This window comes from Pseudophryne corroboree, chromosome 3, assembly GCF_028390025.1.
Source record: "Pseudophryne corroboree isolate aPseCor3 chromosome 3, aPseCor3.hap2, whole genome shotgun sequence".
Taxonomy (NCBI): Eukaryota; Metazoa; Chordata; class Amphibia; order Anura; family Myobatrachidae; genus Pseudophryne; species Pseudophryne corroboree.
The window spans coordinates 36,363,345-36,388,709 of record NC_086446.1 but is presented as its reverse complement, the minus strand read 5'-3'; the positions used below and the strand labels follow the sequence as shown (position 1 = coordinate 36,388,709).

Genomic DNA, 25,365 nt, shown 5'->3' with positions numbered 1-25,365 from the left:
ATCAATCACAAAACATGACCACATCAATTAACAAGAGCAGCATAGTACCGTGTATGGCCTTATTTGTCCCAAAGCACAGGTAATCACGTGAACAGGATAGATGGTAAGCCCGGGTAGAAGATATCCTCCTGGTTACCAAGCATGGACACAAAGTTGGTCAATACAAAGTCTTTCTCAGTTGTTCACTTCACCACCGACGCGTTTCAACTCAGAAGAGTCTTCCTCAGGGTGTACTACAGTGGTCTCAATACAACCTATTTATATACAATTAAGACACCTACTTCCTGTTACTGGATGGGTGGAGTTTCAATCAATATGATATATTCTAATACAGAACAAAGAATCTTTAAAATAATAAATAACAGGAGCTGCTTCATATAATGTTAATAACTACAAAAGATTAAAAACATGCAATAGTGAGTATCTTATTCAGTACTTCCGCCGGAAGTGATGTCAAAGTTTCAGTTTATCCAAATTTACATTCTCTATAATGGTAAACATAGACTGGATTTTGAATCTTTTATTAACATAGTGTGTATCAACATATTGTCTCAAATAGAAAACTATTTCTAGATCCAGCTAAGGGCATACAGATAATATCGGCATTATATACGCCGTTTAGACCCGATGTTACCTATTCTTTGCGTTCCAATGTTTATGGAACGCACCCGGCCTATGTCATGACGCCTTCCGGGTAATAGAGACAGATGGGAGGGCGGGGGAACATGGTGACAGATGAAGGTGGAACTAGGACCGATATGAGAGGGAAAGACATGGAAAGAGGGGGAGAGAGGGATAGTGGAAATAAAACCCTGCAATGATGGACATTAAAGCTAGTGACCCAGTGAATGACTGGCCCAAAATACTAGTTTACTATAACAAATGAAGACATCACAAACCGGGGTTCATATGGTAAATCTTTATTATGAGAATTGATTGTAGAGGTAAAATTCAACTTAATTGCTTATATTTGAGACTCCACCTGGCATTATATATGGGATAAAACAAATACCACATATAATAATCTCTCAATAGTAAGAAATAATAGGATTTTAATACCTACCAGTAAATCCTTTTCTCTTAGTCCGTAGAGGATGCTGGGGATGCTTCAAGAACCATGGGGTATAGACGGGATCCGCAAGAGACATGGGCACACTATAAGACTTTGAATGGGTGTGAACTGGCTCCTCCCTCTATGCCCCTCCTCCAGACTCCAGTTATAGGAACTGTGCCCAGGGAGACGGACATTTCGAGGAAAAGGATTTATTTAATTATTTTAAACTAAGGTGAGATACATACCAGCTCACACCACCAACACGCCGTACAACATGGCATTCAACAACAACGCATGCAACGGCATGACCAACAGCAGTCACAGATTTGACTGAACTCAACGCAACATGAGCGTAACTATAACCAAACTGCATATACAGCCCGCACTGGGACGGGTGCCCAGCATCCTCTACGGACTAAGAGAAAAGGATTTACCGGTAGGTATTAAAATCCTATCTCATATGTCTAGAGCAGGGCTGGCCAAACCAGTCCTCGAGATCTACCAACAGTACACATTTTCCAGACCACCTAGCTGGTGCACAGGTGTAGTCATTACTAATTAAGATGTGCTGCATTCATTCCTAACTGACAATTCTACAGATCTCCAGGAGGCCTGGAAAACATGAACTGTTGGTAGATCTCGAGGACCGGTTTGGCCAGCCCTGTCCTAGAGGATGCTGGGGATGCTTTAAGAACCATGGGGTTTATACCAAAGCTCTAGAACGGGCGGGAGTGCGCGGTTGACTCTGCAGCACCGATTGACCAAACAAGAGGTCCTCCTCAGCCAGGGTATCAAACTTGTAAAACTTTGCAAAGGTGTTTGATCCCGACCAAGTAGCAGCTCGGCAAAGTTGTAACGCCGAGACTCCCTGGACAGCCGCCCAGGATGAGCCCACCTTTCTGGTAGAATGGGCTTTCACCGATTTTGGTAACCACAATCATGCCGTAGAATGAGCCTGCTGAATCGTATTACAGATCCAGCGTGCAATAGTCTGCTTAGAAGCAGGAGCGCCAATCTTGTTTGGAGCCCACAGGACAAACAGAGCCTCTGTTTTCCTAATCTGCGCCGTTCTGGTGACATAGATTTTCAAAGCTCTGACCACATCTAGAGACTTTGACTCCGCCAAGGCCTCAGTAGCCACTGGCACCACAACAGGCTGGTTTACGTGAAAAGATGAAACCACGTTTGGCAGAAATTGTTGACGTGTTCTCAGCTCTATCCGCATGGAAAATCAAATAGGGGCTTTTGTGAGACAAAGCCGCCAATTCAGACACGCGCCTTGCTGACGCCAAGGCCAACAACATGACCACTTACCAAGGGGTTTACTACGATATGCCGGCGGTCGGGCTCCCGGCGACCAGCATACCGGCGCCGGGAGCCCGACCGCCGGCTTACCGACAGTGTGGCGAGCGCAAATGAGCCCCTTGCGGGCTCGCTGCACTCGCCACGCTACGGGCAAGGTACTATTTTATTCTCCCTCCAGGGGGGTCGTGGACCCCCACGAGGGAGAATAAGTGTCGGTATGCCGGCTGTCGGGATCCCGGAGCCGGTATACTGTGCGCCGGGATCCCGTCAGTCGGCATACTGAAGACCACCCCTTTCCAAGTAAGGAATTTTAACTCTACCTTTCGCAAAGGTTCAAACCAATGTGATTGCAAAAATTGCAACACCACATTAAGATCCCACGGTGCCACAGGAGGCACAAATGGAGGTTGGATGTGCAGCACGCCTTTTACAAAGGTCTGAACTTCTGGAAGAGAAGCCAATTCTTTGTGAAAAAAGATCGACAAAGCCGAAATCTGTTCTTTAATAGAGCCTAACTTTAGGCCAGCATCCACACCTACTTGTAGGAAATGGAGCAGACGCCCCAGGTGAAATTCTTCCATAGGAGCCCTCTTGGATTCACACCAAGACACATATTTTCTCCAAATACGGTGGTAATGCTTTGTCGTTACTTCTTTTCTAGCCTGAAGAAGTGTGGGAATGACTTCACTGGGAACACCATTTCAGGCTAGAATTTGACGTTCAACCACCACGCCGTCAAGCGCAGCCGCGGTAAGTCCTGATACACGCACGGCCCCTGTTGTAACAGGTCCTCCCGAAGAGGAAAAGGCCAGGGATCTTCTATGAGCAACTCCTGAAGATCTGGATACCAGCCCTTTTTGGCCAATCCAGAACAATGAGGATCGCCTGAACCCTTGTTCTTCTTATAAGTTTTATCACCTTTGGAATGAGTGGAAGTGGAGGGAACACATATACCGACGGAAACACCCACGGTGTCACTAGGGCGTCCACCGCTATCGCTTGAGGGTCCCTTGACCTGGAACAATATCCCTGAAGTTTCTTGTTGAGGCGGGATGCCATCATATCTACTTAAGGAACTCCCCAATGACTTGTCACTTCTGCAAAGACCTCTCGATGAAGACCCCACTCTCCTGGATGGAGATCGTGTCTGCTGAGGAAGTCTGCTTCCCAGTTGTCCACTCCGGGAATGAAGACTGCTGACAGAGCGCTGGCATGTCTTTCCGCCCAGCGAAGAATCTTCGTGGCCTTGGCCATCGCCGCTCTGCTCCTTGTTCCACCTTGGCGGTTTATGTACGCCACAGCTGTCACGTTGTCTAACTGAATCAAGACAGGCAGACCTCGAAGATGTTCTGCTTGCAGTATGCCGTTGTAAATGGCTCTTAGTTCCAGAATGTTTATGTGTAGACAAGCTTCCTGGCTTGACCACTTTCCCTGAAAGTTTCTTCCCTGTGTGACTGCTCCCCAGCCTCGGAGGCTTGCATCTGTGGTAACCAGGATCCAATCCTGAATCCCGAACCTGCGTCCCTCCAGAAGGTGAGAACTGTGCAGCCCCCACAGAAGGGAGATTCTGGTCCTGGGAGATAGAATTATCTTCCGATGCATGTCCAGGTGAGAACCGGACCACTGGTCCAACAGGTTCCACTGAATCACCCTGGCATGGAACCTGCCATATGGAATGGCCTCGTAGGCCGCCACCATCTTCCCCAGCAACCGAGTGCATTGAAGAACTGACACTTTTGCTGGTTTCAGAATCTGTTTTACCATGTTCTGTATTTCCAGAGCTTTTTCCACTGGAAGAAAAACTCTCTGCAATTCTGTGTCCAGAATCATACCAAGGAACGACAGCCGTGTCGTTGGAACCAAATTTAGGAGCCAACCGTGTTGTTGCAGAATCGTCAGTGAGAGGGCAACATTCTTCAACAATTGCTCCTTGGACCTCGCCTTTATGAGGAGATCGTCCAAGTACGGGATAATTGTGATTCCCTGCTTGCGCAGGAGAACCATCATTTCCGCCATTCCTTTGGTGAAAATCTTCGGAGCCGTGGACAGACTAAACGGCAACGTCTGAAATTGGTAATGACAATCCTGTACCGCAAATCTCAGGTAAGCCTGATATGGAGGAAATATGGGGACATGCAAGTAGCAATCCTTTATGTCGACCAATACCATAAAATCCCCCTCTTCCAGACTGGAGATCACTGCACGGAGAGATTCCATCTTGAATTTGAATCTTTTTAGAAAGAAATTGAGGGATTTTAGGTTCAGAATCGGTCTGACTCTGCCATCCGGCTTCGGGACCACGAACAGGCTCGAATAAAAACCTTCCCCCTGTTGTGACGGGGGCACCGTAACAATTACTTGATTTTGACACAAGTTTAGTATCGCAGCGCTTACTATTTCCCTTTCTAGGAGAGAAGCTGGCAAGGCCGATTTGAAAAATCGGTGAGGGGACACGTCTTGAAACTCTAACTTGTAACCCTGGGTTATTATATCAACTATCCAAGGATCCAGGTCCGAGTGCACCCAGACCTGACTGAAGAGTTGGAGACGTGCCCCCACCGGTGCGGACTCCCACAGATGAGCCCCAACGTCATGCAGTGGATTTGGTGGAAGCCGGAGAGGACTTCTGCTCTTGGGAACTTGCCACAGCCTGTGACATGTTTCCCCTTCCTCTCCCCCTCGCAGCAAGGAAGGAGGACCCACGTCCTTTTTTGAATTTATTGGGCCGAAAGGACTGCATCTGATAGTGAGGCGATTTCTTCTGCTGTGCAGGGACATAAGGTAAAAATGAAGACTTACCCGCGGTGGCCGTAGACACCAGGTCAGTGAGGCCGTCACCAAACAAGACCTTACCGTTAAATGTTAGAGACTCCATCGCCTTCTTAGAGCCAGCATCAGCATTCCATTGATGAATCCACAATGCTCTCTTTGCTGAGACTGCCATGGCATTGGACCTTGATCCCAAAAGGCCAATATCCCTTACAGCTTCTCTTAAATATGCTGCAGCGTCCCTGATGTGACCCAAAGTCAGAAGCACACTATCCCTGTCTAGGGTATCTACTTCAGATGACAAGTTATCTGCCCACTTTTCAATAGCGCTACTCACCCATGCCGAAGCAACGGCAGGCCTGAGTAGCGACCCTGTAGTGACATAAATGGATTTTAGGGTATTTTCCTGATTACGTTCCGCAGGATCCTTTAGGGCTGCCGTGTCAGGGGACGGAAGCGCCACCTTTTTGGATAGACGCAATAACGCTTTGTCTACCGTGTGGATTGACTCCCACCTTTCCCTGTCCCCAGAGGGGAACAGATATGCCACTGGAATTCTTTTGGGAACATGTATCTTTTTGTCAGGATTTTCCCAAAAAAAGTGCGTTCAGTTCATGAGAGGGAGGAAACGTTACCTCAGGTTTCTTTCCTTTAAACATACAGACCATAGTATCAGGAACAGCAGGGTCCTCAGTGATATGTAATACGTCTTTTATCGCCACAATCATGTACTGAATACTCTTAGCCAGTTTTGGATGTAATCTGGCATCACTATAGTCGACACTGGAATCAGAGTCCGTGTCGGTATCTGTATCTGGATAAATGTACGTTTCTGTGACCCCGAAGGGGTCTGGGCCTGTGACAAAGCATCTTCCATGGATTTCCTCCATGTCTGGTTCTTAGACTCAGATTTATCAAATCTCTTAGTCAACTTAGTCACATTTGCGTTTAAAACACTCAACGTATTCACCCAATCATCCATCGGCAATGCCGACACGGTCACTCTCACAGTATTTTCTGTCCCCACTCCAGCCTCCTCCTGGGAAGAGCATTCAGCCTCAGACATGTCGACACACACATACCGACACCCACAACTACACTGGGCTATAGGAGACAGACCCACAATAAAGCCTGCAAGAGAGACACAGAGAGAGTTCTGCCAGCTCACACCCAGCGCCTACCCCGGTACTGGAGCAAGCAACAAGACTGCACAGACCTGTTAGCGCCTTCAAGATTTATATAATTTAGCACCAAATTACTTTTGCCCCCCCCCCCGTTTTGCACCCTGTTACTTGTACAGCAGTGTGGAGGTCAGGGCCAGCTTCTGTGAAGAGAAAATGGCGCTGGTCAGAGCTGAGTGGGCTAAGCCCCGCCCACTACATGGCGCGCTTCAGTCCCACTTAAAATTATCCATATACTGGTGGGGGTCCCTTAACTAGTGCCTAGGCACTGTTATCTCTTATGCCAGTGGCATTTTTGATGTACATGCTGCCCAGGGCACCCCCCCTGCACCCTGCAGTGCCGTTTTATGTGTGGGAGCATGGTGCACAGCGCGCTTGCTGCGCGGTACCTCAAACGCCGTCTTCTGCCGTCACTGAAGTCTTCTGCTCTTCTCATACTCACCCGGCTTCTGTCTTCTGGCTTTGTGAGGGGGGTGACGGCGCGGCTCCGGGAACAAGCAGCTAGGCGTACCAAGTGATCGAACCCTCTGGAGCTAATGGTGTCTAGTAGCCTAAGAAGCAGAGCCCTTGAACTCAGAAGTAGGTCTGCTTCTCTCCCCTCACTCCCACGATGCAGGGAGCCTGTTGCCAGCAGGTCTCCCTGAAAATAATAAACCTAATAAAAGTCTTTTTCTGAGAAACTCTGGAGAGCTCCTCAGTGTGCATCCAGTCTCACTGGGCACATAATCTAACTGAGGGATAGAGGGAGGAGCCAGTTCACTCCCATTCAAAGTCTTATAGTGTGCCCATGTCTCCTGCGGATTCCGTCTATACCCCATGGTTCTTGAAGCACCCACAGCATCCTCTAGGACGTATGAGGAAATGAAATCATCTACACTGGGCTAAGAAAACGACTGATACGAGGTTTCATATATTTTTTTTATTGGAAAATCTTTTCATAACATAAGGGGTTATAACACAACATAACTAGTGTTTAATTCTCTTTTTCCCACACTACCATTTGTGGAGATATGGGGGTCCTTATGTTATGCCCACAACAACTGAACATGCAATGGTATATTACCAAGTTACAATGAATACCCATGAACAGTCTTTAGCAGCACTGTGATCTCGCCAGGTGGGTAATAATAACACACCAAGCAATAAAGAGGTTTATATCTTCTTAAAATGGTTTATTCTAAAATGGAGATATCATTAGTAGGGAACATCACACAGGCTAATGTTAATTTCTGTTTCCAAAGCCATACGCGTTTCATATGGATATAAAAACAAGATTTGATTTATTGGTGTAAAACATTTCCCACACTCATAATATGTAAATGGTTTCTCACCGGTGTGAGTTCCTTGACATCTAACAAAACCAGTTTATTCTAAAAACAAATTTCCCACACTCAAAACATTTATGGTTTTGTACTTGTATGGCTCCTCTGATGCGTAAGAAGATCTGATTTCTGTGTAAAACATTTCCCACACTCAGAGCATTTATGTGGTTTCTCGCCTGTGTGAGTTCTCTGATGTCTAACAAGATGTGATTTTCCTGTAAAACCCTTTCCACATTCAGTACATTTATATGGTCTCTCTCCTGTGTGACTTCTGCGATGTTTAACGAGAGGTGATTTTTGAGCAAAACACTTCCCACACTCTATGCAGGAAAATGGTTTCTGACCTGTGTGAATTCTCTGATGTGTAACAAGATTTGTTTTTAGTGCAAAACATTTCCCACACTCAGGACATGGAAATGGCTTCTCACCTGTGTGAATTTTCTGATGTTTAACAAGACTTGATTTCTCTGTAAACCATTTTTCACACTCAGTGCATGGAAATGGTTTTATACCTGTGTGAATTCTCTGATGACGAAGGAGACCTGATTTCTCTGCAAACCTTTTACCACACTCAGAGCATGGAAATGATTTCTCGCCTGTGTGAATCCTCTGATGTTCCACAAGAAGTTCCTTGCGTGTAAAACATTTCCCACACTCAGAGCATGGAAATGGTTTCACACCTGTGTGAGTTCTCTGATGTTCAACAAGAAGATAATTACGTCTATAAGATTTCCCACACTCCGTACATGGAAATGGTTTCTCACCTGTGTGACTTTTCTTATGTTCAACAAGACCCGATTTCAAAGAAAAACATTTCCCACACTCAGAACATGTAAATGGTTTCACGCCTGTGTGACTTCTCCGATGTTCAATAAGAAGATATTTGCGTGTAAAACATTTCCCACAGTCAGGGCATGGAAATGGTTTGTTACCTGAGTGACTTCTCTGATGTCTAACAAGTTGTCCTTTCTTTGTAAAACATTTTCCACACACAGAACAGGGAAAGGATAGATCCGTTCTACAAGCTGTACTCTGTGGTGCAATATCTGAGTTATCAGAACATTCCTTGTGCTCAGAGGGATCAGATGATATAGCTGTACTGCGAGGTGCTGGATCTTTATTTATGGAAATTTTGTTTTTTTCTGGAAAATTCTGTGTGACTTTATCTTCTATTTTAATAGGTGAAGACAAAATCAGATTTCCCGTAGAGGTATTCTTGCTTGAATGTCTATCTGTTGGAAATAAAATAAATGTATGGAAATAGTATTTGCTTATTGTTATATAAAAATAAAGAAATGTCTATTAGCAGGTTCAAGATGTTTAGTTTAATTAAGATGATACATTTTCAAAACAAGAAATACCATATAACTCTTGTGAACAGATATAACTGTGGCTTAAAATATAACACAATAATATAACATAAGGCTGGGTGGTAGGGTCCAAGGGCAATTCGATTGTGCACCACTTTTCATTATGGGCTGTACTTTACTGGGGCATTGTTGACAGTCTTCTGTCTCTTGCTAGGCCATCCATCACATCTCATCCTTCTTATTATCCTTTCTTGTGTGTGCTTTACAGGCAGCATATAAAATATAATAATAAAAATAGCCTCATAGTATCTTATCGTATTATCTTATTACTAATCATATCATATTCAGGCTAGGCTGTTCTCTGCCTTGAATCTCTTGTATTGCCCTGACTCTTGTGGCCTGTCATGTGCTACTTGGATCAGTTTGTGATTTAATTAACGCAAGTGGCTATCAACTTTAATTAGGGTGTGACTGACTTGAATCACCTGTGCTGGCCTCGGGCCTCAGATCTAATTCTTGATCAATAAAAACATGCTATAGGTGGCCTCGGGCCTCTGATCTAGTTCTTAATTAATGAAAACATTCTATGGGGTTTTATAGTTTGCCATCCTGTCGCCACTGCTGTGATACCATGTTTTAAAGATGTGCTGTTTGTGCCGCTGCTGTGTTGCTTGTTTAGCCAGCCAGCCTTTGGCCATTATTGGTGAACAATATTGTAAGATCTGAGGTGGTCAAAACTGACTGCAAATGAATGTTATTGAAACTAATAATACCGTAGGAACAAAAACACGTCCAGATTACACGATTTTAGCTTTTTTTTATCAATTCAAATAAAAAAATAAATTCAGACATTTGAGGATGGTTTTCGCTAAAACACGATAATTTAGAAACAAAACCAAAACACAGGGCTCTACTTTAAAGTATACCAAGAAGCAAAAATGTAGGTAATATTACACATAAAAGATAATGAGCAATTTCATATGTGGCAGCGCACAGGTAAGATAAGGTGTAATGTTACACAGGATGCATTTCTATTGATTAGTGATTGAATCCCTATGGTGATGTCCCTTGTCCTAATGTATGAGATACACCAGAGAGTGTGGGGAGGAGACTGGGCAGATGTCTGGGCTGGTAACACACAGTGACATGATGTGAGGGGGAGAGCAGGAGTATAATAGGGGCTGATGGCTCCTGATGTACGAGATACACCACAGAGTGTGAGGAGGAGACTGGTCAGATCTCTGGGCTGGTAACACACAGTGACATGATGTGAGGAGGAGAGCAGGAGTATAATAGGGGATGATGGCTCCTGATGTATGAGATACACCAGAGAGTGTGGGGAGGAGACTGGTCAGATCTCTGGGCTGGTAATACACAGTGACATGATGTGAGGAGGAGAGCAGGAGTATAATAGGGGCTGATGGCTCCTGATGTATGAGATACACCTGAGAGTGTGTGTGTGTGGGGGAGGTGGGGGGGGGGGGACACTGGTCAGATCTCTGGGCTGGTAACACACAGTGACATGATGTGAGGGGGAGAGCAGGACTATAATAGGGACTGATGGCTGCTGATGTATGAGATACACCAGAGAGTGTGGGGAGGAGACTGGTCAGATCTCTGGGCTGGTAACACACAGCGACATGATGTGAGGAGGAGAGCAGGAGTATAATAGGGGCTGATGGCTACTGATGTATGAAATACACCAGAGAGTTTGGGGAGGAGATTGGTCAGATCTCTGGGCTGGTAACACACAGTGACATGATGTGAGGGGAGAGCAGGAATATAATAGGGGCTGATGGCTACTGATGTATGAGATACACCAGAGAGTGTGAGGAAGAGACTGGTCAGATCTCTGGGCTGGTAACACACAGTGACATGATGTGAGGAGGAGAGCAGGAGTATAATAGGGGCTGATGGCTCCTGATGTATGAGTTATACCAGAGAGTGTGGGGAGGAGACTGGGCAGATCTCTGGGCTGGTAACACACAGTGACATGATGTGAGGAGGAGAGCAGTAGTATAATAGGGGCTGATGGCTCCTGATGTACGAGATATACCAGAGAGTGTGGGGAGGAGACTGGTCAGATCTCTGGGCTGGTAACACACAGTGACATGATGTGAGGGGGAGAGCAGGAGTATAATAGGGGCTGATGGCTCCTGATGTATGAGATTCACCAGAGAGTGTGGGGAGGAGACTGGTCAGATCTCTGGGCTGGTAACACACAGTGACATGATGTGAGGGGGAGAGCAGGAGTATAATAGGGGCTGATGGCTACTGATGTATGAGATACACCTGAGAGTGTGTGTGTGGGGGGGGGGGGGGGGGGGGAACTGGTCAGATCTCTGGGCTGGTAACACACAGTGACATGATGTGAGGGGGAGAGCAGGACTATAATAGGGACTGATGGCTGCTGATGTATGAGATACACCAGAGAGTGTGGGGAGGAGACTGGTCAGATCTCTGAGCTGGTAACACAGTGACATGATGTGAGGGGGAGAGCAGGAGTATAATAGGGGCTGATGGCTACTGATGTATGAGATACACCAGAGAGTGTGGGGAGGAGACTGGTCAGATCTCTGGGCTGGTAACACACAGTGACATGATGTGAGGGGAGAGCAGGAGTATAATAGGGGCTGATGGCTACTGATGTATGAGATACACCAGAGAGTGTGGGGAGGAGACTGGTCAGATCTCTGGGCTGGTAACACACAGTGACATGATGTGAGGGGAGAGCAGGAGTATATTAGGGGCTGATGGGTCCTGACTCCCCCACTGGGCTGATACATTTCCATCATTAGTCTGTACTGACAAAGGAGGGTGTAGGGGAAGAGACTTCTGTAGTGACTGAGTAAGTAGAATGTGTGTCTGTTTTCTGTAATAAGTGTTTATTACTCACCTGTGCTGATATCTGTAGGGATTTCCTCCTCCTTACACTGCTGATCACCCCTCACATACATCTCTTCTTCTCCCTCTATATCTTCTGCCTTCATATCAGTCACATACGTCTCTTCTTCTCCCTCTGTATCTTCTGCCTTCATATCAGTCACATACGTCTCTTCTTCTCTCTCTATATCTTCTGCCTTCATATCAGTCACATACGTCTCTTCTTCTCTCTCTATATCTTCTGCTTTCATATCAGTCACATCTTTAATCTAAATACAGATAAAATAAACCCTTTAGAAATGTTTAATTTTAGCAATTGTGATGACATACAAGATCAGTGCATAAGAGTCACACAACTTTACAGAACACATCACGGTGCTGCAGTCAGATTAAAATATAAAACAATTAAAAAGTACAAAAGATAAATAGAATATGCAAATCGTGATTACACGTAATACTGCATATTGTATAATATGTAATCAAAAAGAACATTTAACAACCCCCCCCCCCCCCACACACACACACACAAACTAGCAGGTATTGTAATCTAATAATGCATCCATATATTCTTCAAAGGGATACGATAATTGTCCCCAATAATCTTGGAGAGGCAAATGACTGTGGATGAAATTACTGGGGATAGAAGTCCTATAACTCAGAACAGCTGGTGGATACGGGATATGTGCCTCACTCACAAACCCTACAAAGCCTTTTATGTCATAATGTGACCCCTCTAGTTAGATCACATGTACAAATGTGTTCTGATATCCGGACCTTAAGGTCTCGTCTGCAATCCACATCATAATACCATTACACACATCTCCCCCGTGATTGGCGGGACTTCCTGTCAATACAGGAGTAGAGCTCCGGATTGGTTACTTCTATGAATGAATACTGACTCAGCTCCCAGACTCGGCAGTAACTGTGACCAAGCTAGTGAGCGAAACACTACCATCAGAAGCAGGGGTCTCAGCTGTGCACACAAGTGGACCCGCTTTTATCATACCAGACAGCAGGGCTGTTTCTAGACAATTTGGCTCTCAGTGCGAGCATTAAAAAAATGTCCTCCCTCCCCGCTCTTCCCCCTTACAGACAGAAAAACCTATTTTGCACGCGCCGAAGGCACACATGCTCCTAATGATGGGGCGTGTCCTTGCTAAAATGGGCATGGCCTCACTAAAATAGGTGTTGCCTCGCAGGAAAAGACGACCTTACACCAGTTTTTGACTCTACAACATTCCACCATAATAAAAGCCCATATTATCTCTTTCGAAATACGTTTCCAAAAGCAGCAATGTAAGAGCTCAACAAAGACTTTTAATTTTAGAAAGTCAAACTTTAACAAGATTAAGAATGCTCTAAATGACATGGACTGGGACACATTGTTTAAGGGTAAGAACACTGTTGAAATGTGGGCCGCTTTTAAAAAGTTGCTAGAAAAATATACGCACGAGTTCATACCCATGGGCAACAAAGGCAAGAGCACAAAGTACAAACCAATGTGGCTTAACAAGAGGGTAAGGGTAGAAATGGAGAAAAAGAGGCGTTCTTTCAAAGCATTCAAGTCAGATGGGAATGTGGGGTCTTTCCTCTACTATAAGGAATGTAATAAAAAATGTAAAAAGGAAATCAGAACTGGTAAAATAGATAACGAAAAACAAATCACAAAGTAAAAGTAATACGAACCCAAAAAAGTTCTTTGAGTATATCAATGGAAAAAGTCTGAAAAAGGATAATATAGGACCATTAAAAATCGAGTTGGGCGCTCTGATTGTTGATGACAAGGAAAAAAGCAGATAATCTGAATACATGTTTTATTTCTGTATTTTCTAGAGAGGATCAAATGGTGGGAATACTATATAATAATGTAAATAACAATGCCCCGTTACTCAATACTCAGTTGAGCGTAGAAGCAGTCTGTGAGAGACTTAATAAAATTAAGACTAATAAATCTCCTGGCCCGGATGGATTTCACCCTAAGGTTTTAATGGAGCCAAGCTGAGAAATAGCAAGGCCTTTATACTTATTCTTCAGTGATTAAACTAAATCTGGATTGGTACCAAGGGACTGGCGAATAGCGGATGTAGTGCCATTATTTAAAAAGGGAAGCAAAGCTCATCCTGGTAACTATAGACCGGTAAGTCTGACATATATAGTGGGGAAAATATTAGATGGTATATTAAGGGATAGCATTCAGGAGTACTTAGGGTCCTGCAAGTTTATTAGTAGGAACCAGCATAGGTTTGTGAGGAATAGGTCTTGTCAAACAAACTTAATCAGCTTCTATGAGGAAGTAAGTGTGAACTTAGGGGGTAATTCCAAGTTGATCGTAGCAGGAAATTTTTTAGCAGTTGGGCAAAACCATGTGCACTGCAGGTGGGGCAGATTAACATGTGCAGAGAGAGTTAGATTTGGGTGGGGTATATTGTTTCTGTGCAGGGTAAATACTGGCTGCTTTATTTTTACACTGCAATTTAGATTGCAGATTGAACATACCACACCCAAATCTATCTCTCTCTGCAAATGTTATATCTGCCTCCCCTGCAGGGCACGTGGTTTTGCCCAACTGCTACAAAATTTCCTGCTGCGATCAACTTGGAATTACCCCCTTAGACCAGAGAAACGCAGTGGATGTGGTATTTTTAGATTTTACTAAAGCATTTGACACGGTACCGCACATGAGGTTGATACATAAACTAAGAGCTGGGTCTAGGAATCACAATTTATACTTGGGTCAAAAATTGGTTGGAAAATAGAGAGCAGAGAGCTATGGTCAATGGTAAGTATGCCAACTGGACAAAAATATGAAGTGGTGTACCCCAAGGATCTATACTAGGGCCTCTTCTATTTAACATATTTATAAATGACCTGGGGGACGGTCTTGAGAGTAAAGTGTCCATTTTAGCTGATGACACTAAACTGTGTAAAATAATCAAATCAAATAGAGATGATGACTGTCTACAGAATGACTTAATCAAACTGGAAGTTCGGGCTGCAAAGTGGAGTATGGGGTTTAATCTAGAGAAATGTAAAGTTATGGAATTCTCTGCCGGAGATGGTTGTCTCGGCTGATTCAATTAAAAAGTTTAATAGAGGGTTGGACCAATTTTTAGCAGAAAAAGAAATCCAAGGATACAACCTTCAATAATGAGATTAAATATAGGTTGAACTCGATGGACAAACTGTCTTTTTTCAACCTTAACAACTATGTTTCTATGCTGCACAGTAATGCCCATTGCACCACATTATGTAATGCCCTACAGTAAAGCTTCTAATTACTTTTAAATGACCTGCTTGTTGCTAGGAGTTTCATGCGCTGTGTGTTTGTTGCCAGGGTGTCACATCCGCGGCGCTGCGGCCGCCGCGCTTACCCCTCCATGTGCGCTGGGTTTCCCGACGGTCGTCACCTCCGGTGGGCTCCGGGTATCTGCGTCCCGTCGGCGCTGTCTCCGGCGTGTGGAGTGTGGACGCCGCCATTACACCCGGCGTCCACGGGAGTCCAGGGAGCGGGTGACGTCATCGGCCCATTCCGCCAATCAAGCCAGGGCGGGGAATTCAAAAGCAGACGCTGGGCAGAGCCCCGGCGCCTGAGTATCGTCTCTTCTTGGAAGTGATCTCCAGTGCCCCTGTTGCTGTGCTCTACTGCTGTACAAGTCTCCAGTGTTTCCAGCATATTTCTTTGCACACCATTCAGTGTGCTTCAGCATCGCTCACAAGCCTCACACCATTCAGTGTGCTTCAGCATCGCTCACAAGCCTCACACCATTCAGCGTGCTTCAGCATCACTCACAAGCCTCACACCATTCAGTGTGCTTCAGCATCACTCACAAGCCTCACACCATTCAGTGTGCTTCAGCATCGCTCACAAGCCTCACACCATTCAGTGTGCTTCAGCATCGCTCACAAGCCTCACACCATTCAGTGTGCTTCAGCATCGCTCACAAGCCTCACATCATTCAGTGTGCTTCAGCATCGCTCACAAGCCTCACATCACTCAGTGTTCCTCAGCATCGCTCTCAAGTTCTGGCCATTCTGAGAATCTCTAGCATCAACCACGAGCTTTGGTGGCTGCTAAGTTCTGCATGAGGAAAACCTATATACGGCCATCTCTACTCCGGCCTAGCTGTGGTCCCTCTTCCCGATCATCGGAAGAACCCCCGAGTTCTCAACACTCCCAACCCAGGTCAGTGACAGTATACTCAGGCCTAATGGACCCGGGGGATCGGAACACAGAGTCAAGCGCCATCCAAAACTAGGCTTCCCGAGTTTAGAGTCAGGAGGCGGAACAGGGCCAGGTGATGCAGTATCTCCAGGAATTATCCGGCCATCTGGATCAAATTCAAGCCTCCCTGGCTTCAGTAGTTCCGGCTCCTGCTCCGGTATCCGCTCCAGTAGCCGTTTCCAGTAATGTCCAACCCTCAGCTGGAATCAGGTCACGCCTTCAGCTCCCTATTCCCTCTCGCTATAATGGGAATCCAAAGAATTGCCGTGGTTTTCTCAACCAGTGCGAGGTGCACTTTGAACTTCTCTCACACAATTTCCCCGCGGATCGGTCCAAAGTGGCATACATTATTTCCTTGCTCGAAGGTTCAGCATTGGATTGGGTGTCTCCGTTATGGGAACGATCTGACCCATTGGTTTCCAATTACACCAATTTCATTGCGTCCTTCCGAAGAATCTTCGATGAGCCCGGCAGAGCGACCGCCGCTTCTTCAGACTTGCTCCGTGTCCGTCAAGGCTCCCGTTCCGTGGGACAGTACGTTGTTCATTTCCAGACCATTGCCTCAGAACTACGCTGGAATAATGATGCCCTCAGGGCCGCCTTCTGGAACGGGCTCTCTGACCGTCTGAAGGATGAGCTGGTCACTAGGGATCTGCCGGATCCATTAGAAGAGTTGATCTCACTCTGCGTCAAGGTGGACCTTCGCATGCAGGAGCGTGGTAGCGAACGTAGTCGGTTAGATCGATCCAGGTTCCGGCTCCCTCCTCCTAAGCAAACGGCTGTACTAAGTCCGGACTAACCTATGCAAATTAACCGATCCCGGTTGTCTCCATGGGAACGACAGCGCCATCGTGAGGGTAAACTCTGCCCCTACTGTGGAGCCGCGGATCACTTTATCAAGTTCTGCAAATTCCGTCCGGAAAACGGGCAGGCCTAGCTTGTTCCGGAATCAAGTTGGGGGTCATGTCCAAATCTTCTCCGATGGTGGATTGTCTCTGTTTTCCGAGTCAATTGCCAAGCCTTTTAATGCCCTACTGGACTCTGGGGCTGCAGGGAATTTTGTTTCTCTTTCTTGTGTCCAGAGTCTGGGTTTAAAGCTGCAGCCTATCAAACGACCTATTACATTGACTGCTATCAACGGTACCAAAATACCCAATGGTCTTATTACAAGTCGCACAGAGCCAATCAAACTACAGGTCGGAGCTCTGCATCAAGAACATTTGGAGTTCCTAGTCATTCCGGAGATGCCTCACGATCTTGTTCTCGGGTTGCCTTGGCTCAAAACTCATAACCCCCATGTCGACTGGAAGTCGTCACAAATATTGTCCTGGAGTTCGTTTTGTCACTCTAGTTGTCTCACTCCCGTTTACCCGCTCCGTGCATCTTTCAGGGAGGATGAAGAGCTCATTTCGGAGGCCTATCGGGAGTTCACAGATGTATTCTCTGAGCAGGCGGCTGATCAGTTACCACCCCATAGACCCTGGGACTGTCCCATTGAGCTTATCCCAGGGAAGATGCCACCCCAGGGTCGCACGTATCCCTTGTCATTACCTGAGACCCAGGCTACGTCGGAATATATTAAATCTAATCTTCTTAAGGGGTTCATCCATCCCTCTACCTCCCCGGCTGGAGCAGGTTTCTTTTTCGTGAAGAAGAAGGACGGAGGGTTAAGGCCATGTATCGATTATCGTGGCTTAAACAATATCACCATTAAGAATAAATATCCCTTACCACTAATCACGGAGCTATTCGATAGGGTTCGTGGAGCCCACGTTTTTACGAAGATCGACTTGAGAGGAGCCTACAATCTTATACGCAACCGACAGGGGGACGAATGGAAGACTGCCTTCAATACCAGGGACCGGCATTATGAATATCTGGTAATGCCGTTCGGCCTCAGTAATGCTCCTGCCGTTTTCCAGGGATTCATAAACGAAATCTTTCGAGATATGTTGTACCAAAGTGTAGTGGTGTATTTGGATGACATGCTGATATTTTCCAAGAATCTTGCGGAGCACAGAGTACAGGTCAAAGAGGTACTTCACAGTCTAACGAAGGAATCGTCTCTATGGCAAAATTTCCAAATGTACCTTTGAGGTCCCTTCAATTCCGTTTCTCGGTTATGTCATCTTGGGTACGGAAGTTCGCATGGATCCGGAAAAACTCACGGCCATTTGGGATTGGACTCAGCCTCTCTCTCTGAAAGCAGTACAAAGATTCCTGGGCTTTGCAAATTACTACAGGAAATTGATTAAGGGATTCTCCACTATTGTTGCCCCTATTACTGCATTGACCAAAAAGGGGTCCGATCCAAGTCTCTGGTCTTCCGAAGCCGTAGTTGCGTTTGCCCGGTTGAAATCAGCTTTTATGTCAGCTCCGGTACTCCAACAGCCAAATTTCACAGAACCATTTTTCTTGGAAGTTGATGCCTCCTCAGTCAGCATCGGAGCCGTTCTTTCTCAGTACTCTTCTGATGGGAAGTTGCATCCATGTGGTTTCCATTCTCGTAAGTTCTCCCCTGCTGAACGGAACTACACTATTGGAGATCAGGAACTTTTGGCAATAAAATCCGCCTTGGAAGAATGGAGATACTTATTGGAAGGTGCTAAACATCTAATTACTATTTACACCGATCACAAGAACTTATTGTACATCAAAACTGCCCAATGCTTGAACCCCCGTCAAGCTAGATGGGCGCTCTTCTTCACTTGGTTCTCGTTTGTTATTAAGTACTGGGCTGGGACTCTCAATGCCAAAGCTGATGCTCTGTCCCGTTCTCTAACGGCCTCGGATGAAGAGAATTCCTTTGAAAAGAGTTTAATTCTCAGTCCAGTTTCCATTTCTGCAGCTCCCACTTCTCTAGGTCCTCCTCCTGGGAGAATGTCTGTACCAGTTGAATTTGGACCAAAGTTACTGCAGTGGGCCCATATCTCCAAGTTCTCCGGTCACCCGGGAGTCCAAAAAATGTGCGAATTTCTGCGAAGGTCATATTGGTGGGACACCATGAAGAGGGATATACAAGATTATCTTAACTCTTGTCCTCAATGTGCCCAGCACAAAACTCCTCGTCTGCCTCCTGCTGGTTTGCTTCGTCCACTGTCCATTCCTAGGAAACCTTGGACCCATATTTCTATGGACTTCATTACCGATTTACCTCTCTCCAAGGGTTGCAATACCATCTGGGTGATTATTGACCGCTTTTCAAAAATGGCACATTTCGTTCCGTTGACTGGTCTACCAACGGCTCCCAAGTTGGCTCTACTATTTATCCGAGAACACTTTTGCCTGCACGGGTTACCTCAGGAGGTAGTCTCTGATCGAGGGGTACAGTACATTGCAAGGTTTTGGAGGGCTCTCTGCTCAGCCTTACAAATAAAACTCAAGTTCTCGTCTGCTTACCATCCACAAACCAATTGGCAGACCGAACGTGTCAACCAGGATTTAGAGACTTTTCTCCGCGTTTATCTCTCTCCTTCACAGGACGACTGGGTGGAGCTGTTACCCTGGGCTGAGTTTGCCCATAACTATCTGTATCACTCCTCCACTGGTGAGTCACCATTCTTCATTAACTATGGATTCTATCCACGAGTTCTAGAATTACCACTCGTTCCTTCGGAGGATGTTCCTGCTGCAGCTTTCACTCTACGGCACTTAAGTCAAATCTGGAGTAGGATTCATGCTAACCTCAAGAAAATCTCCAGCCGATACAAATTCTTTGCGGACAAAAAACGGCGGGCAGCTCCTCAATACAAAGTTGGCGACAGGGTATGGCTCTCCACCCGCAACCTTCGTCTAAGAGTGCCCGCTATGAAATTTGCTCCGAGATTCATCAGTCCTTACCCTGTTTTGCAAGTCCTGAACCCTGTTGTCTGCAAATTGGGTTTGCCTCCTCAGTTTCGGGTACCAAATTCTTTCCATGTTTCTCTCCTTCGTCCTCTCATTTTAAATCGTTTCCATTCGGAGTCTCCTAGTCCAACCTCGGTGGAGACCGAAGCTGGAACAGAATTTGAAATCAAAACTATTCTTGACTCTCGTTACTATCACAAGAATCTACAATATCTGGTGGAATGGAAGGGTTATGGACCCGAGGAGAGAAGCTGGGTAAAAGCTTCCGAAGTCACTGCTCCTCGACTAGTTCGGATCTTCCATTCTAGGCATCCAACGAAACCAGGAAAGTGTCCAGGGGCCACTTCTAGAGGAGGGGGTACTGTCACATGCGCGGCGCTGCGGCCGCCGCGCTTACCCCTCCGTGTGCGCTGGGTCTCCCGGCGGTCGTCACCTCCGGTGGGCTCCGGGTCTCTGCGTCTCGTCGGCGCTGTCCCCGGCGGGCTCCCGGAGTGTGGACGCCGCCATTACACTCGCCGTCCACGGGAGTGCAGGGAGCGGGTGACGTCATCGGCCCCTTCCGCCAATCAAGCCAGGGCGGGGAATTCAAAAGCAGACGCTGGGCAGAGCCCCGGCGCCTGAGTATCGTCTCTTCTAGGAAGTGATCTCCAGTGCCCCTGTTGCTGTGCTCTACTGCTGTACAAGTCTCCAGTGTTTCCAGCATATCTCCTTACACACCATTCTGTGCGCTTCCAGCGTCCAGTGTGCTTTCCTATGGTACAAGTCTCCAGTGTTTCCAGCATATCTCGTTACACACCATTCTGTGCGCTCCCACCGTTCAGTGTGCTTTCCTATGGTACAAGTCTCCAGTGTTTCCAGCATATTTCTTTTGCACACCATTCAGTGTGCTTCAGCATCGCTCACAAGCCTCACACCATTCAGTGTGCTTCAGCATCGCTCACAAGCCTCACACCATTCAGCGTGCTTCAGCATCGCTCACAAGCCTCACACCATTCAGTGTGCTTCAGCATCGCTCATAAGCCTCACACCATTCAGTGTGCTTCAGCATCGCTCACAAGCCTCACACCATTCAGTGCTCTTCAGCATCGCTCGCAAGCTTCCCATCATTCAGTGTTCCTCAGCATCGCTCTCAAGTTCCGGCCATTCTGATAATCTCTAGCATCAACCACGAGCTTTGGTGGCTGCTAAGTTCTGCATGAGGAAAACCTATATACGGCCATCTCTACTCCGGCCCAGCTTTGGTCCCTCTACCCGATCATCGGAAGAACCCCCGAGTTCTCAACACTCCCAACCCAGGTCAGTGACACAGGGGTTTCGAACATTGGGTGTCACGCTCGTTTGCCAGGGGTTTCATGCGCTAGGTGTCATGCTAGTTGCCAGGGGTTTCATGTGTTGGGTGTCATGCTCGTTTCCAGGGGTTTCATGCTTTGGCATTCATGCTCGTTGCCAAGGGGAATGCTCATTGCCAAAGGGGGATGCTTGTTGCGGAGGGTATGTAAGTAAATTGGCTGGCAGCGCATAAATTTCCCACTCCCCCTCCTCAGTCTTCCCTAATACAACTCAGGGGAGGTGGGCGGAGATTTGCGGAATGATGTGGTTGCCTCATGACGCCACGAAGCAACCGCGACATTCTGTGCAACTCTGCCCCTCCCCCGAGTGGAGTAGTACATTTACAGTATTATTACAATAGTAATAGTACATTTTGTACTATTTGAGAATCTTTCATGTTGTATATACTGTTGTATGTCAAGTGTTTCATTAAAAAAGGTTTTACACTATGATCTGCTTCTCTTGGCATTTGCTTTCTGGATGACTGTTGATGGTTAAAAATGACACATGAAAATAGAAGGATAAATCCCACGGCACTCTCATTCTATCTCCTCTGCATGGACATTGGAAATAAAGAGGAAGAAAAGCAGGACAGGACGCACAAGATCCCAACACCTACTAGGTAAGTATGCCAACCCTAACCTCCTACCCCCTAACCCTCTTGCCCCGCAGCCTGACCTTATCCCCCCCCCCCCACAGAATAAGCCTAACTCTTCCCAGAGGTGCCTAAACCTAACCCCCCTCCCCGCAGCCTAACCCTAACCACCCTGGTGGCAGCTAAAATCTGACCCAGCCCGGCATATTTACATTTGGAATGCTGACAGTTGGGATTCCGTCATCGGCACTGGATCGATGTTGGCATCCCGACATCGGTATTCTGACCGGTGTCGGTATTCTGACTGCCGGCATCCCAAACACTGGTATGAGGACTGGATCCCATTATAATTACAGCAAAAGGCTTGGAAACACTCATTCAGTATTCAATGCCTCACAGCAGATACTGAACAGCAGTCATCCAACCTCCAGTCTGTAGTTCTTTTATCCCTATATCTATACTAGAACATTTTAATGTGTTGACCTATGATGTTACATGTCTGGATAAGGGGTGTGGTATGTAGGCTTGACAGTAACTAGGTCGACCACTATTGGCCGACAGGAATGCTAGGTCGACATGGTCTATGTCGACAGGTCAAAAGGTTGGCATGAGTTTTTTGTGTGTGTCATTTTCTCCGTACAGTGACCCCAATTAGTGCACCATGTCCCCTCGCATGGCGAGCGAGCTTCGGTCAAGGTTACCGTTCCCAATCGTGGTCCACGTGGATCGTTAAGTATGAAAAAGATTTTTTTTAAAACAAACTCATGTCGACCTTTTGACCTGTCGACCTAAAACATGTCAAACTGGAGACCCAGTCGACCTAGAGACTGGTTACACTGGTTAAGTATTATTTCCAAATCTATATAGAGCTTATGGCTCTTGAATTGCTTCCTACGCGTTTTGTTCTTAAGATTTTTTTTTCTCCATCTATACATGATAATATGCTGTCGCGGGGACGTAGTTAACATCCCGGTGGTTGGGAGAATACCGACGGCAGGATCCCGACCGCCGAGAATGGCGACAACTGCGTCAGGGCTATTTCCATTCGTGGGTGTCCACAAGCCTACAAGGGGCTTTCTATCGCTCGCCCCACTGCTGGCATTGTGGCGACCTGGATCCCGGAGTCGGTATTGTGGCCACCAGCATCCTTGCCGGTAGGATGCCATACTCAAACCCTGTCACGCTATTACCAATATTTATGACCAGGGAACCTTGGCATATGAGATCATTTATATGTAAGCCTAGTCTCCAATAAGCTGGTTATATTGTATATTATACAACTACAAAATTATAATAATAACTCCGTCGGCTACTTAAGGATTGAATTTTTGCTGTTTTTAACAGTTGTATCAAAGTTGTGCCCCCACAAAAAAAAAAAAAAAGTTTTTTTTTTCTGTCTATATTGTTATCTCTTAAATTCCAGGGGAACACCACCAGGAAAACAGAAATATATATATTTTTCTCTTAAATGGCATATATGGCCCTACCTATTACCGTATATTCCTTCTCAACTTCTGGCTAACTATCAATATTGTACCCGTGCAGAGACATTAATCTAGTTAGGAACAGGTGCTTATAATGAGTTGAATGATTTTTGTGTACCTGACTATATCTTAATTCATGTAGACTACTTTGTGTGTGTGTGTGTGTGTGTGTGTGTGTGTGTGTGTGTGTGTGTGTGTGTGTGTGTTAGTTATTGGTTATTTTGTCTTTTTTTTTTGCTTGTTTTGTGTTTTGAATGTTTACAGAGCAAAAATCACCTTGATTCAAAAAGACTTGGTGTCAATGCATTTTTAGATTACAATACTGTATACATATTTACAATTGTGATAAACCTGATTCATAATCAAACTGACGCGTTTCACAGGACGTCTGCCTGCTTCATCAGAATGTAAAAATTATTTCAATGGTAGCTTTCAGAAAAAGAACCAAGCTGCTCTGTAGAAAGACGTTCCCTGTGTCGTGGTTCTGGAATTCTGTATATCCGGCTCGGGGGTCCTGGGTAAGAGCCGAGATGTACAGGAAATAGGGAAGCTTGGTGTTACTTGCACTCATAGGTTGTACAGAAGATTAAGCACAGTAGTGACACACAGGAACCACGGACTGGTAAAATGCGAGGGTACTCAAATGGAACCACCTGCATCTCAGTTAGCCAATCAGCGTACTCTGCTAACCGTTCCATCATGAGAGCCACAGGCTTCAGCCATCGGAAGCTCAACATTCTGACAGAGGTGATGGTTTGGGAGTGGGGAATGCCTGTCCCCTGCAATTAAAAATGCGATGGAAGCTGCTGACCAAAGTGCCGTACATGCCAGAAGCTGTGATCCTCGCGGTCGGTTGCACAACTAGACAGGCGCTGGAGAAACATTTGGCGAGGCAGATCCGCTGCTGGAGAAAATGTTTTCCGAAAACTTTTTTAACAGATGCACATGTAGTGGAAGTAATCAGCAAAAGCCTCCATCATTACCACGCCCAGTCCCCCTCACTTGCCTTCTCTCCATATCCGCCACGTTTCTCACTCCTGTCTTAACAACTGTGCCCCTAAGAATCTCCTTTTCTGTCCCCTATACATTCTGATCTCCAGCAGAGGTAAATAAAAGGGTATATTTGGGTAGAATGTGGCTGTAACTTGTATGACATTGGGAGAAATACTAGAAGCCTAAATGTACATTTTGGCGAACGCAGCAGGAACATTGTTAACAAGGTGACAGATAGTCTGTTACAGCACTGTGCATTGTGTCTCACTATGTATGGGTCGTTGGGTCGACCCAACTTAGGTTGACAGTCATTAGGTCGACATGCATTAGGTCGACAGGGTAACTAGGTCAAAATGGTCATTAAGTCGACCTGTACTAGGTCGACATGAGTTTTTGTACTTTTTTTGGTGTCCTTTTTTCATAAAGTGACGGAGAACCCCAATTAGTGCACCGTGTCCCCTCACATGGCGAGCGAACTTCGGGCAAGGTGCCTCGCTCCGCTGCTGCTACGCTTGGCACAGGTTACTATTCCCAATCGTAGGCCACGTGGATCGTAAAGTATGAAAACGTCCAAAAAAATTTTTTTTTTAAATGTGAAAAACTCGTATCGACCTTTTGACCTGTCGACCTAATGACCATGTTGACCAATAGTGGTCGACCTAATGACTGTCGACCTAAGTTGGGTCAACCTAACGACCGTATCCCCCTCCCACCAGTAATCTTTAAATACTGTCGGTACTGAGCGTATTAAGCAGCCAGCCAGAGGAGGTGACCGGCTTACACAGCTCTGTAAGTAGGCGCGAAATCTTCTGGGTTCATGAATTTCATTGTTTCACCACTCCCCCCCTCCCCCCTCCCCCCCGATGACCCAAAGGAGACCATGGATTATAATGGGATTATAGCACTTGGATGGGAAGCGAGGATTTTTCCAACCATCTATAGCGTATTTTATAAATCATTATTTTAGTTAGTCTCTTGGATTTGGTACAGTACATCAGTGTTAGTAAACTGTGATCTAAAGATCTAATGTTATATTAACGAAAAAATATATAAAGTGCATAAAAGGATAAAA

At 45.9% G+C, this 25,365-nt stretch overlaps 1 protein-coding gene across 3 annotated transcripts in view; it reads right to left on the bottom strand.

Annotated features, from left to right (window-relative positions):
* Nucleotides 1–7,213: 7,213 nt before the first annotated feature.
* The window catches only part of LOC135054636 (zinc finger protein OZF-like), a 49,945-nt gene continuing 31,793 nt past the window's right edge, over nucleotides 7,214–25,365 (bottom strand). For all 3 annotated transcript variants that reach the window (XM_063957856.1, XM_063957858.1, XM_063957857.1), the window contains 2 exons: nucleotides 11,838–12,093; nucleotides 7,214–8,863 (listed from right to left, as the gene is read on the bottom strand). In XM_063957856.1, coding sequence (XP_063813926.1) covers nucleotides 7,710–8,863; nucleotides 11,838–12,093 — 1,410 coding nt within the window. In that variant the 3' untranslated portion in view covers nucleotides 7,214–7,709. The remainder of the gene's footprint in view (nucleotides 8,864–11,837; nucleotides 12,094–25,365) is intronic.